The sequence below is a fragment of the Ornithorhynchus anatinus genome, chromosome 7 (assembly GCF_004115215.2).
Source record: "Ornithorhynchus anatinus isolate Pmale09 chromosome 7, mOrnAna1.pri.v4, whole genome shotgun sequence".
NCBI lineage: Eukaryota > Metazoa > Chordata > Mammalia > Monotremata > Ornithorhynchidae > Ornithorhynchus > Ornithorhynchus anatinus.
This window is the reverse complement of record NC_041734.1, coordinates 38908312-38923188: the sequence shown is the minus strand read 5'-3', so window position 1 is coordinate 38923188 and position 14877 is coordinate 38908312. Positions and strand designations below refer to the sequence as shown.

The 14877-nt window shown below is 48.1% G+C and overlaps 1 protein-coding gene across 3 annotated transcripts in view; it reads right to left on the bottom strand.

The window, feature by feature from the left end:
* LOC100083492 (germinal-center associated nuclear protein-like) overlaps positions 1-14877 on the bottom strand; it is a 70717-nt gene that overhangs the window by 3662 nt on the left and 52178 nt on the right. For all 3 annotated transcript variants that reach the window (XM_029069693.2, XM_029069695.2, XM_029069694.2), the window contains 4 exons: positions 13937-14324; positions 11989-12246; positions 7838-7967; positions 221-427 (listed from right to left, as the gene is read on the bottom strand). In XM_029069693.2, the coding sequence (XP_028925526.1) occupies positions 221-427; positions 7838-7967; positions 11989-12246; positions 13937-14324 (983 nt within the window). The remainder of the gene's footprint in view (positions 1-220; positions 428-7837; positions 7968-11988; positions 12247-13936; positions 14325-14877) is intronic.

Below are 14877 nucleotides of genomic sequence, written 5' to 3'. Positions count from 1 at the left end.
CCCTTATACTGTATTCTCCCAAGCACTTGGAACAATGCTCCGCACACAGTAAGCGCTGAATAAATACCATGGATCGACCGACTCTCCCTCTAGACTTACAAATTCGAGATTAGGAATTCAAATACCTCGAAGATCCAAACACCCAAAAGAACCCTCTGCTGCCTCACAAGGCTTACGGTTAAGGAAATCGGGTTTATTTAACGTTTCTTCGGCTGTTTACTTTTTGCTTTCTTCCCTTTCTTGCTGAAGGCAGGTCGAAAGATGAGCTGAGAGCAGTTCCTCTCTGGAGAAGGAGGGATCTGAAGCTTCCACAGGGAGGTATTCCTTCTTTTTGCCAGGTGTGACGCGCCCGCGGCCATCGTTCCGCTCTACAGTCATTCCCAATCCGTCATTCGGCTTCGAAGACTGGTTAGAGTCGCTCACTGAACTGCAAGACAAAACTTTTTTTTAATGACTAAAAGCGGTTTAGTTGCAATGGAGAACCAAATAAAAATCCTGCCGTGGCTAGATCTAGCCCTCAGTCCATCACTGCTGCATCTGATCTTAATCATCTTGGTATCTGTTAAGCGCTGGCTATGTGCAAAGCACCGTTCTAAGCGCCGGAGGCATACAAGGTGATCGGGTCGTCCCGCGTGGGGCTCACAGTCTTCATCCCCATTTTACAGATGAGGGAACTGAGGCCCAGAGAAGGGAAGTGACTTGCCCACAGTCACACAGCTGACAGGTGGCGGAGCCGGGATTGGAACCCATGACCCCTGACTCCCAAGCCCGTATACACAGCCATAGCCTTTGGTTCGCACTTTACGCAATAAACGTTTTCCTCCCGTGTGCATTCTCTGCGCTGCTTTGATGGTTAAAACTTCACCGAATAATAACAATACTAATGTTGGTATTTGTTAAGCGCTTACTATGTGCCGACCACTGTTTTAAGGGCTGGGGGAGATACAAGGGAATCAATGTGTCCCACCTGAGGCTCCCAGTTTAATCCCCATTTTACAGATGACATAACTGAGGTGCGGAGAAGTCAAGTGGCTTGCCCCGGGTCACGCAGCCGGAATTAGAATAATAATAATAATAATAATCATGATGATGTTGGTATTTGTTAAGCACTTACTATGTGCAGAGCACTGTTCTGAGCGCTGGGGTAGGTACAGGGTAATCAGGTTGTCCCACATGAGGCTCACAATCTTCATCCCCATTTTACAGATGAGGTGACTGAGGCACAGAGAAGTTAATAATAATAATACTAATGTTGGTATTTGTTAAGCGCTTACTATGCGCCGAGCACTCTTCTAAGCGTTGGGGGAGATACGGAGTAATCAGATTGTCCCACGCGAGGCTCACGGTCTTCATTCCCGTTTTCCAGATGAGGGAACTGAGGCCCAGAGAAGCGAAGTGACTTGCCCACAGTCACCCAGCTGCCAAGTGGCAGAGCTGGGATTCGAACCCTGTCTGTCCGTCTCCCCCGATTAGACCGTAAGCCCGTCAAACGGCAGGGACTGTCTCTATCTGTTGCCGACTTGTTCATCCCAAGCGCTTAGTACAGTGCTCTGCACATAGTAAGCGCTCAGTAAATACTATTGAATGAATGAATGAACCCGTGACCTCTGACTCCCAAGCCCGGGCTCTTTCCACTGAGCCACGAGAGTCTGGCAACTAAATCTAATAAAGGATTCCGGTTAATCATGCAATCCCCTCATTCCGTAATGCGTCTAAGCAGTACGGGAGGCTTGACGAGGACATCGGAGGGAAAATATGGCATTTCTACCATTTCTCACTGGCTCAAAAGTGGGGCTGCTCTGCTGGCTGTACACCCCTAAACAAGGCCTCCAAGTCAGCCATCCCGCATTTGGAATTACCGGAGAGAGACACGGATCCACTCGAACGTTCCGCACGGACCCTTCCTCCGTGACTGACCCGAACCCGCCAGTCGGACAGAATCAGAACCGTGGCTTAATTATTCAGAGGAACGGGAAATATCAAACGGACCACGTGAAAGGCAAGTTAATATTTACGGCCACTGATGTTCAAAACCGTCAGGGCCGAGATGAGGGGCCCACTCAGTTGGACCTAGTACTGGAGAAGCTGGGGAGTAGGGCTTAATCGAAAATAACGGCCAAATTAAGACAATGACCGCATTACCCCAAGATAACGATAGTAATAATAATAAAAATGCCATTTGTTAAGCGCTTAGTAGGTGCTGTTCTAAGCGCCGGGGTAGATACAGGGTGATGGGTTAGTCCCACGTGAGGCTCACCGTCTTCATCCCCAATTTACAGATGAGGTCACCGAGGCACAGAGAAGTTAAATAATGTCGGTATCTGTTAAGCGCTTACTCTGCGCAGAGCAGTGTTCTAAGCGCCGGGGGAGATACGGGGTCATCGGGTCGTCCCACGTGAGGCTCGCCGTCTTCGTCCCCATTTTGACGGCCGAGGTCACTGAGGCCCAGAGAAGCGAAGTGGCTCGCCCGCAGTCACCCGGCTGACAGGTGGCAGAGCGGGGATTCGAACCCATGACCTCCGGCTCCCCAGCCCGGGCTCTTTCCACTGAGCCGCGCTGCTGCTCTAAGACGGAGAGAACTACGTTAGCGCATTCAGATGGCTTCCGATCGGGTCTCGAAGCAGCAGCAGAGGTACTCCCTCCCAGTCCGACAGCTAACTTCCAAGCAGCGCGGCTCAGTGGAAAGAGCCCGGGCTTGGAAGGCAGAGGTCGTGGGTTCGAATCCCGCACCTCTGCCCCTTCTCAGCTGGGGGACTGTGGGCGAGTCACTTCACTTCTCTGGGCCTCAGTGACCTCATCTGGAAAATGGGGATGAAGACCGGGAGCCTCACGTGGGACCACCCGGTGACCCTCTATCCACCCCGGCGCTTAGAACGGTGCCCCGCACCTAGTAAGCGCTTAACAAATACCAACATTATTATTATTACCTCCCTGCCCTTCCCGCTGCTCTTGGGAGAGTTTAGCCCGCTGGCTGTTCGTGAGAGGCTTAGGCCCCTACTGGAATATTCCATAGGTCCCTGGGGGTTGGGGTCAGGCCTGTGACCACGTTCCAGTTAAGGAGCTTCAGTTAAAGAGCAGGAAGCCCCTCTCCGTCTGAGCCGAGGACGAGAGGAAAGGACCCGGCCTTCGGCCTCGCATCGCGTCTGCCGGTGGGGCGGGACGATTCCGAGATTAATTGCTACCGCACTAGAATCCAGCCTCCATAGTCCCAGGACTGGGCTCCGGACCTCTGATGACGTGTGACTGTGGGCAAGTCACTTCACTTCTCTGTGCCTCAGTTACCTCGTCTGGAAAATGGGGATTAACTGCGAGCCTCCCGCGGGACGACCCGATGACCCTGTATCTCCCCCGGCGCTTAGAACGGTGCTCGGCACATAGTAAGCGCTTAACGGATACCGATATCATCATTATTATTATTAATTACGCCATCCAAGATATGGGGGAATTAGAGATGAGTGGGGAGAAAAGTTTGTTCCTCCCCTGGGTAACCCCGTCTGGAAGTTTGAAGCACAAGTTCTGTAAATTAAGCTCCAATCCCCTGGTGGGGGGGATATGGAAGTGGGTCTCCAAAAATCGAGGAATTATCCCTCCGGGAAGGTCACCTGTCACCGGGATGCGGAGGCCAGTGGACAGATTACCAGGGGTTGAAATCGAGGTCTAACGCTATGAGAAACAGCATGGCCTCGTGGAGAGAGCACCTCCCTGGGAGTCAGGGGACCCGGGTTCTAATCCCGGCTCCGCCGCCTGTCGGCTGTGCGACCTCGTGCAGGTCACTTCACTTCTCCGTCACCTCATTCGTAAAATGGCGATTAAAGACGGGAGCCCCACGTGGGACGTGGACCGTGTCCGACCTCACAGTCTTCGATGTATTCTAGCTTTTTAGTCCGGTGCCTGGCATGCAGTAAGTGCTTCAGAAAAGGCCATCGAAAAGGAATCCCGAAGCAACTGAGTCAGATTTTGAGGGTGCTAAAGGTAAGGGTTGCCGGTGGGCTCTTAAACCAAGCCTCATCGGAGTCCCTGAAAGAGAAGCAGTACGGCCCAGTGGATAGAACACGAGCCTGCGAGTCGGAAGCACCTGGGTTCTAATCCCGGCTTGTCCGTATAGCTCTTGTGAGACCTTGGGCGAGTCACTCAAATTCTCCGTGCGCCCGTTACCTCATCTGCCAAATGGGGATTAAGGCTGTGAGTCCTATCTGGGACAGGGACTGGGTCCAACCCAATTACCTTCTATCTATCCTGGCGCCCAGTACAGTGCCTGGCACATAGCGAGCACTTCAATACGTTATTATTATTATTATTATTATTAAGAAGAAGAAGGTAGTGCTTGTTCCCGGAGTCTTGCAGCAGACCGAAGTTGACTGCTGAGGTCAACGGGGAGCAACTGGTTAATAAGGGTGTTCCTGGGGCTGGAGCTGAAGAGGTGTTCATAACAGTCTGGGTTGCGTCTTGTTACCGATTACGAGAGTAGAAGCGGCGCGGCTCGGTGGAAAGAGCCCGGGCTGGGGAGTCAGGGGTCGTGGGTTCTAATCCCGGCTCCGCCACCTGTCCGCCGTGCGACTTCGGGTAAGTCACTTCACTTCTCTGGGCCTCGGTCAACTCGGCCGTCAAGTGGGGATGAAGCCTGCGAGCCCCAGGCGGGACAACCTGATGACCTCGGATCTACCCCAGCGCTTAGAACAGTGCTTGGCGCAGAGTAAGCGCTGAACAAATGCCATCACCGTCACTCTAACGCTGCGATCGCTACGCCCGCTCTCGCTGAGCCCTTGGGAACCTTGTGGCGTCTACCTATGATCAGGTTGAGGGACAGCCATTGAAGTTAGAAAGTGACACGGGAAAAAAACAAATAAAAGTAACACTCTGGCCCCCAAAAGGAGGAGAGCATATGGACCATATCTCGCTTAGGGCAGGGAACGTCTCTGCTAATTCTGGTGTATCGTTATCTTCCAAGTGCTCGGTTCGGTGCTCTGCACATAGTAAGCGCTCAATAAATACCGTCGATTGATTGATTTCACCAACACGGGAAGCTAGGCGCGTGGAAAATATTAGTAGGTTCAAGGAAGGTTTGGATCAATTATTGGATCAGCGTATTGGTTCAGCATATTGAAACGTGGTGTTGGAGAAGGCTTTTTTGAATATCATGGACCGACCGAAAAACAAACCAATGGATTTGGGAGGAAATTAAGCTCAGAGTGGTCTTTGGAAGGTCAGAAGACTCGATTTAGATTAGCATATTCTGGACACACGATCAGGGCTAATTCTCTGGAGAAGACGCTAACGCTAGGAAGCATCCAGGGAAAACACGGACGAGGTCGACCGACAGCTAGACGGACGGAGACCATAACGACGATAACGGAAAAAACATTAGAAAGGTTACGGGTCATGGCAGACGACCTGACGTTCTGGAGAAAATACATCCACAGAGTCGCTATGAATCAGAAATGACTCGACGGCCACGGGCTCAGTGGAAAGAGCCCCGGGCTCGGGAGTCAGAGGTCAGGGGTTTGAATCCCGGCCCTGCCACTTGGCAGCTGTGTGACTGTGGGCGAGTCACTTCGCTTCTCTGGGCCTCAGTTCCCTCATCTGTAAGATGGGGATTAAGACAGTGAGCCTCACGTGGGACAACCCGATGACCCCCTATCTCCCCCGGCGCGTAGAACAGCGCTCTGCACGTAGTAAGCGCTTAACAAATACCAACATTATCATTATTATTGTGATAACATTGGTTTCTAGAGGGAAAACTACATTTTTCTGAAAGACAGTTCACTTGCCCAAAACGTCCAGTGGTTGCCCATCCTCCACTGCATCAATAAGAACGCCTTATCACTGACTTTAAGGCACTCAATCAACTCTGACCCTCCTACCCAACCTCACTGATCACCTACTTCAACCTAGCCCACATACTCTGCTCCTCTAAGCTACTTACTGTACCTTGATCTCATCTATCCCCCCGCCGACCCCTTAGCCACGTTCTCCCTCGGGCCTGGAAATCCCTCCCACTTCAGATCCGACAGTTCGCCGCTCTCCCCAACTTCAAAACCCCCTAAAACCACATTTCCTCCAAGAGGACTTTCCTAATCCCTTATTTCCCCTGCCCTTCGTTCGCTCTCCACCTTCCCCTATTTAATGTGTCAATGAGGTGTCCATCCCCTCGATTCTATTTTATCGTGATTACGTTGTCTTGTTTTTGTCCGTCTGTCTCCCCCGATTAGACCGTGAGCCCGTCGTTGGGTAGGGATTGTCTCTGTTGCCGAACTGCCCATTCCAAACGCTCAGTGCAGTGCTCCGCACAGAGGAAGAGCTCGATAAATACTATTGAATGAATGAATGAATCACCTATTTACTGTGTACTCCATTCATTCATTCAACGGTACTTACTGAGTGCTCGCTGTGCGCGGAGAGTACGAAACGGCAATAAAGAGAGACAATCCCTGCCTACAACGGGCTCACAGTCTAGAGGACAGACCTTCAGTACAGCTTAAGCACTCTACTAACTCACCCCAACCTTCAGCACGTATGTAAATATCCTTTCACCCTACTGACTTCCCTTTCCGTAATATATTTTAATGTCTGTCTCCTTCCACAGACTGTCAGCTCCTTGTGGAGCTACCAACTCTATTAGAGTGGGAAAGCAGTCGTAGTTTAGCGGACAGAGCACGGGCCTGGGAGTCAGAGGGCCTGGGTCCTGAACCTGGTTCCGCCACTTTCCCGCTGTGTTATTTGGGGCAAGTCACTTAACTTCTCTGTGCCTCAGTTTCCTCAACTGTAAAGTAGGGATTCATTACCTATTCTCCCTCCTACTTGGACTGTGAGCCCCACGTGGGACACGAGACCGTACCCAACCCGATGAGCTCGTGCTTAGAGCGGTATTCGGCACATGGTAAGTAAGTGCTTACAAATGCCATAATTACTTTCCCAAGTGTTTAGTACGGGGATCTGCCCACACTAAGTGCTTACTAAGTACAGCTCCTCTAATGAGAAGCAGCGTGGCTCAGTGGAAAGAGCCCGGGCTTGGGAGTCAGAGGTCATGGGCTCGAATCCCGGCTCTGCCACTTGGCAGCTGCGTGACTGTGGGCCAGTCACTTCACTTCTCTGGGCCTCAGTTACCGCATCTGTAAAATGGGGGTGAAGACCGTGAGCCTCACTTGGGGCGACCTGATTACCCCGTATCTACCCCAGCGCTTAGAACAGTGCTCTGCACACAGTAAGCGCTTAACAAATACCGACATTATAATTAATGACAACCTATTCACTGTGCCTCACTCTCTTCTCTCTTGCCGTCACCTCTCGCTTACACTCTCCCTCCTGCCCTGCCTGGAAATCCTCCCTCTTCGAATATGACAATGCGCAAAGCTATTCCATGAATGTATTAACTACTTTTCGCTGGGCAGCACAGTGGAAATCTTCCTGTCGTTGCCTGCTTTGAGGCACTCCCACGGTCAGAGGATGGATTGCAGAGAAGGAGCCGGTCAAAGAGACAGAGAAAGCACAGACAGATAGGAGGAGAACCAGGAGAGGGCAGTTTTGTTGAAGCCAAGTAGCGTGTAGAGTACTTAATTTAGAAATACTGAAAAAAACAACTCTATCCAAAGTTAAGAAACATGACGAAAGATGGGGGGGGAGGGGGTGAAGGACGGGGGAGAGGTTACGGGAGAGGTGATTCAAGGAAGCAAACACTGTCATAGGATCACAGAGAATGAAGGACAATTCGTGTCGTCTATTCCATCTCCGAGGAAAACACATTTCTCCGAAATGCCCCAATTGGAACTATTTTCCGATGATTCTACTTACTATCCCATGTTTAAACCCTCCCCCCGCCCCCAACAAAATGTAACCGCACCGTTCATAACTCTGCTGGATCTCCCTCTGGGTTCTCAACCTGGCCCGTTCCCACGACGAAGGACGAGTGAATTCACTTAAATGGTCCTTAGAAAAGTAAACGCGTATTTCTCCATCTCTGCTCAGGGCTTCTATGGACATTCAGGAGAAAGGGGTGAACGTAAATTCTCCGTTAGCATGTTTTTAAGGATAAACGTACAATCTCCACGAGTGTTTCTTTAATCTTCAAAGGAGCAAAAAAAAAGGATATTTTTTCATTACTCACCACTCCTTCTCCCCGGCCTTCCATCTCCACTCCCTCAGTCTCCTTTAACTTGCGTCCCCACAAACCGTTCTCCCCAAACCCCGAACCCCAACCGCTGATGCTGTCTCCGTAGTCTCAAACCTGAAATCCATCACGGGGACCCTTTTTTTTTTTTTAATTTTAACTTGCCTGACCATCTTCCGCGTCCCCCGAACCTGCAGGGCAGCGGAGCCAGGAACAAGATGGGAGAATGCAGGAAAATGCTCTGCCCTCCTCACCCCGATCCCGTCTCTGTCTCCCCAACAGATTTGGGGAGCGGGATGTGGTGGGTTAGGAGGGCGTGAGGAGAGTACTATAAAGAAGAAACCGGGCCTGCCGTGTGGATGGAGTTACGGAGCAGGGGATCGACAGAGGAGGTGAAGAGTGGGTGAAAGACACGGGAACCTTGGATGCACGGGGTTAAAGGAAGAAAGGGCAAGTGGAGCCTGGGGCAATCAATCAATCAATCAATAGTATTTATCGAGCGCTTACTTGTACAGAGCACTGTACTAGGCTCTCCAAAGAAAACGATACAGCAGAATTAGCAAACGTTCCCCTCCCACAGTGGGCTTGTCACTAGAGGGGGAGACAAACATTAATGTGAATAGACAGTTTATAATATGTAATTTAATAATGATAATGTTGGCATTTGTTAAGCGCTTACTATGTGCAGAGCACTGTTCTAAGCGCTGGAGTAGACACAGGGGAATCAGGTTGTCCCACGTGGGGCTCACAGTCTTAATCTTAATCCCCACTTTCCAGAGGAGGGAACTGAGGCACAGAGAAGTTAAGTGACTTGCCCAAAGTCACACAGCTGACAAGCGACAAGGGGCAGAGCTGGGATTCGAACTCATGACCTCTGACTCCAAAGCCCGGGATCTTTCCGCTGCGCCACGCTGCTTCTCTACTTAAAGATATGTTCATAAATTTCAAGTTTAGGAGAGAGTGGAGCAAATAAGGAGAACCAGTGCGGCCTAATGAAAAGCCGTGTTTCCTAATGGGAGTCGGAAGGACCCGAGGTCTAATCCCGATTCCGCCGTTTGTCTGCTGTGTGACTTTAGATGAGTCACTTCACTTCTCTGTGCCTCAGTCACCTCATCTGTAAAATGGGGATTGACTGCGTAGCCCCATGTGGGACAGGGACCTTGTCCAACCTAATTAGCTTCTACCTACCCCAGCGCTTGGCCCATTGGAAGTGCTTAGCAAATTCAATTTACAAAAAAGAAAGAAAGAGAAAAAGACAGCTGACAACAACAGGAAGATTTCTGTTGTGCTGCTCAGCAAAAGGTGGTTAATATATATCCGATATTCATGGAAGAGTTTTGAGCATGAAGCATACATCTTCACATTCTAATATCAACAGCAGTGGGCCAAAAGGAGTACAAAAATTAAAACGTGTTAAGATCCCTCTGTTTAGCCTAGATTTTCCTTGAATTAGTCTAATGGTCCCCAAGAGTTACCGGGCCTATCCTCGCCCATTACAGGCCTCGGTAGTCACACGTTTCTCTGTGTGACTCTTTCAGATTTGTCATCTGAGATCCCTTGGCGTCTCATCGGCCACGCCAGGCTAAAGGAAAGCGAGATCATCTGCCTCCATGTACACTGACTAAGGATTTGCGGATTGAAAAATATCATTTAGGGGATTATTCACTTGGGAGTCTTAAAATTCAGGTTGGGGTTCTATTTTAGCTTTTATTTTTGATTCACATACAACAGCATCGGTTTTTTATTCAGAAAAATTCAGGTTCAGGGGTTAGTTTAGCTTTTTTTTTTTTTGGCTCACATTCAACAGCATCTGTTTCTCATTCAGTAACATTTAATAATAATAATAATAATAATGTTGGTATTTGTTAAGCGCTTACTATGTGCCGAGCACTGTTCTAAGCGCTGGGGTAGACACAAGGGAATCAGGTTGTCCCACGTGGGGCTCACAGTCTTAATCCCCATTTTACAGATGAGGGAACTGAGGCACCGAGAAGTTAAGTGACTTGCCCAAAGTCACACAGCTGGCAAGTGGCAGAGCCGGGGTTCGAACCCATGACCTCTCACTCCAAAGCCCGTGCTCTTTCCAGTGAGCCACGAACATTTCTCCTTACTGGTGCTCACCAGAGTCAAAGGACTGAATAAGCCCTTCTCATAAATACCTTTCAAAATAATACTGTTCAATTTTCAACATCCAAACTCTAGTTTAAGTTCTAAATTTAACAATATACTAATTTTGATGCTGTAGCGATAGCTGAATATTGAAATAAGAACACGGCAGCCATCTGTAGAAGAGAGTGACTTTTAAAAATAATCACACGTGCCAAGTACCCAAGGAAATTTCGTACCTTTTCACATAATGGAAGAGAGAAAGGAAGTCCTGCCAGAAAAAGATTTTTTGGATCTATTTTAAAATGGCCATGCCTTCCAGATATCACATTCTGAAATACACCATCGATTCTCCTGACTACTAAGAAAATACTCAGATTTTGTTTTTGTTGTTTCAGGTTTTACCTTAGTTTTTAATAATATATGTTTTTTTTTTCTTTTATGGTATTTGTTAAGTGCTTACTATGTGTCAAACACCTTTCTAGGCGCTGGGGTGGGTATGTGGTAACCAGGTTGGACACAGTCCCTGGCCCACATGGGGCTCAAAGTCTCAACCCCTGATTTACAGGTGAGGGAACTGAGGCACAGAGAAGTTGAGTGACTTGCCCAAGGACACCCAGCAGTTTCATGGCAGAGCCAGGATTAGAATCCAGATTCCCTGACCTCCAGGCCTTGCTCTTTCCACTAGGCCATGCCGCTTCAATCGGATTATATCAGGTAAAACTTTAAAAATCTTTACCTGCATTTACCCTTTTACCTGTCCTGGCCCAGATCCAGTTCCTGAACCAGCACTGATCAGGTCTCCTGCCAAGTTATCCAGGAGAAGAAGTTCACCACAAGCTTCTGCAGTGTTTGTTTGGGCCTCAATAAAAGCAGGAGGTTGAAATCTATCACTAAGGTGGCCATCAGTGACCCTCCCAAATATCAGACAAGGAGTTGCACATCACATTTTTATTTTGGGTATACAGCATTAATACAAACAGGTCATAGCCACCGCTTTGTGGAAGAATGTCAATTCCACGTAATCCTATCACATTTCTCCAAAGCCTTTGTGTTACCCTCTCAAGCCCGTGTGAACTTTTCTGCAGCAGCAGAGTTGTGGAACTTTGCCTCAGAAGGCCTCGTGGAGGGAGGTTCGGAGCTGAAAATTTTAAAAACAGGTGTGAAAGCCTCCGGTTCCATAGCAGAACAAGACAGGAGACTTGCTAGTTGAAAACCAGACTGTCTGTTGGAAAATTGGACAAACCTAAGATCCTCATTTAAGCTCCTTATGGTCACGGAACTTGTGACTTATTTATTCTTTACTTCCCTCACCAAGATGATGCTCGATCAATGCTAACGGGTACTACTGGTACTATCCGCAACCCATCATAAACTGAACCTTGCGTTACGATGGGAAATCATTAAATATCCTAGTCATCTATTTCCATATGAAGTATGTATTTCAAGAAACTGAAATCCTGCTTAAAGAAATGCTTAAAGCCCCACAGTAAGTCAGCAAGCAAAGGTAAGATGTCAAATCAAGAGTTCGCCCTTCAATCCGGTACGTAGTTCGTTCAGCCTCTCAAATAAAACTCTACATTGAGAAAATCCATAATGATAATAGGTTCACTTCTTTGCCGAAAAGAAGGCGTTAGCTCTAACCAATCTGTTTCACACAGTTCCAGTACCAGAGGAGAAAAAAATATCAGCCAAGGAAATAGCGTTCCGAAGATCTCATTTATATGCTATAAATACTATAAATACCATAGTGAATTTAGCAGACTTCAATTTAATACCTGACACGGTCGGTAATGTCAGGGGCATCCAATCCTTCAGTCTATGGTTAATGCATAAAGAAATGATAGCATCCCAAGGGATGTCTTTGACTGAAAATCCACCCTCTCCGGATGAGGCTAACTCTTTGTCCTTTAACTTGAAGTAGATTCCGCTCAGTAAATTCTCCACTTGAACCTGCAGAACTGGTTGAGTTTGATGTGAACTGGGAATCTGAGAAATATACTGAAAAATTGTGGTGCAAATAAAATTCCAAGGAGCTGAAAAACATAAAGTACAATTTGCGGGGAAAGGTGGCACTTCAGAATATATATTAGCGGAATCATGACTAGAAATATGATATGCATGAATGCTCTGAATGAATGATCTGAATGAATATGTGACTATGCTAATCATTACTAATCATGCCAATTACTAACCCGGGATCAGGAGGACAACAAGCCCCTCTCTCGGTTTCTCTTTCCTTCGCCCTCCACATCACCTTGCCTCCTCCTACCTTACCTCGTTGCTCTCCTACTATAACCTAGCCCACAGACTTCACTCCTCTAATGCCAAGCTACTCACCGTACCTCAGTCTCGTCAATCTCACCACCGACCTCTCGCCCTCCTCCTGCCTCTGGCCTAGAACACCCTCCCTCTTCATATCCGACAATCACTTTCCCCACTTTCAAAGCCTTAGTGAAGGCCCATCTCCTCCGAGAGGCCTTCCCTGACTAAGCCCTCCTTTCCTTTTCTCCCACTCCCTTCTGTGTCGCCCTGACTTACTCCCTTTGCTCTTCCCCCCTCCCTCAGCCCCGCAGCACTTAGGTACATGTCTGTAATTTATTCATTTTATTATTTTATTATTCATTTTATTCATTCATTTAACATCCGTCCCTCCCTCTAGACTGTAAACTCGTTGTGGGCGGGGAACGTGCCTTCCCACTCTATTGTACTGTACTCTCACAGGTGCTCAGTACAGGGCTCTGCACACAATAAGCACTCAGCAAATGCATTCGATCGACTGATTCGTGGTTTAGCTCTAGAAGGGGGCTTCTGGGGACCTGTTAGTCAGTCAATCATATTTATTGAGCGCTTACTCCTCCTACTACATTCCAGCCCGCACACTTCACTCCTCCAATGGTAACCTTCTCACTCTTCCTCGATCTCATCTATCTCGCCATTGACCTCTTGCCCTCATCCTGCCTCTGGCCTAGAACGCCCTCCCTCCTCAGATCTGACAGACAATTCTCTCTCCCCATTCAAAACCGTACTGAAGGCACATCTCTTCCGAGAGGCCTTCCCTGACCCGTTCATTCATTCAGTTGTATTTATCGAGCGCTTAATGTGTGCAGAGCCTTGTACTAAGCACTTGAGGGACCACAGTATAACAACACACACATTCCCTGCCCACACTGAGCTGAAGGTCTAGAGGGGGCACAGAATAATAATAATATTGTTGGTATTTGTTAAGTGCTGTTCTAAGCGCTGGGGTAGATAGAAGGTAATCAGCTTGTCCCACGTAAGGCACACAGTCGCCATCCTCATTTTACAGATGAGGTAACTGAGGCACAGGGAAGTTAAGTGACTTGCCCAAGGTCTCAACAGCTGACAAAGAGCAGAGCCGGGATTAGACCCCACGACCTCTGCTCCCGAGCCCGGGCTCTTTCCACTGAGCCACGCTGCTTCCGTGAGAAAAAGGATCCGGGTTCCTTGTGGGTCTTTCAGCCTCACCTACTTGCGTGGTTGGGTAATGACACAGTCAGTAGGATCAACTTTAGACACTGATAAATCTTTAGCCATGGATAAATGTGACATTAACAAACGTGTCCAAACAGAACCAGCAAATCAGAGAAAAACATTCTGTGTCAGTACACTTTTTAAACCTAGGAAAGAGAATCATTGTGAAGAATAAGAAAAAAGAACAGAGTAGACGATATTTTAAGAAAGAGCTCTTCTGCTCGGCGCTACCTGAAGGAGGGATGTCTATCTGCGGGATCTGGAAGGAGAGTACTGCTTCTTTCAGCCAGGCAAGGTGACGTGGTGTATTCCAGTAGAGGTGAGGAAGCTGCCCGGTACCCTCGGGTTCGGCAAACTCAGGTACGGGCCACGAGAGATTACTTAACCATTCTGAGGATATGACGTCGGCAAGGAATTGCAGTACACTGTTGTAGAGGTCAATGATAGGCCCGGGCTTCTGCGATGCCAGTCCAGCTAAACGCCTCTCTTTCCGGTCCCAGAAAAAACGTCGACTGAACTCGCGGTGAACCCCATCTTCCACGAATTGAGAAAGAGTTTGGCAGCAGAGTTTGGGGTGGCGAGGGGAATGAGAAGCCAACCATTTCACTGCCTTAGAGACCTAGAAGATCAAACATTTTTTTTTTTTTAATGGGATTCGTGAAGTGCTTATAATGTGCCGGGCATGGTACTAAAAGCTGGGGTAGATACAAGCTAATCAGTCCCTCTTCCACACAGGGCTCCTAATCTTAATCCCCATTTTACAAATAAGATAACTGAGGCACAGAGAAATTATGTGGCTTTCTCAAAGTCACCCAGCAGATGTGTGGTGGAGCTGGGATTAGAATCCAGGTTCTTCTTATTCCCAGGCCCGTGCTCTATCCACTAGGCCATGCTGCTTATCTTCAAGAAGGAATCAGTGCTAGCTCTCTGGTCTAACTAGACAAACCGAGGTATCTTTCACTTGCATCATTAATTTTGGAGCCTTTTTTTTTTTTTTTTTTTGCTTCGAGGAAATCTATCATGAGGTGATTTGTACCTGATCACTTGTTAGCGCTGTATTTCCAAATGTCTATTTAAGAATTTTATTCCCAGTCATAAACAGTCTCCCCCAGTTCTTGGAAATTTCAAATATGTCATGTTAAATAATGAATGTATTGAATAAATCTAGTTTC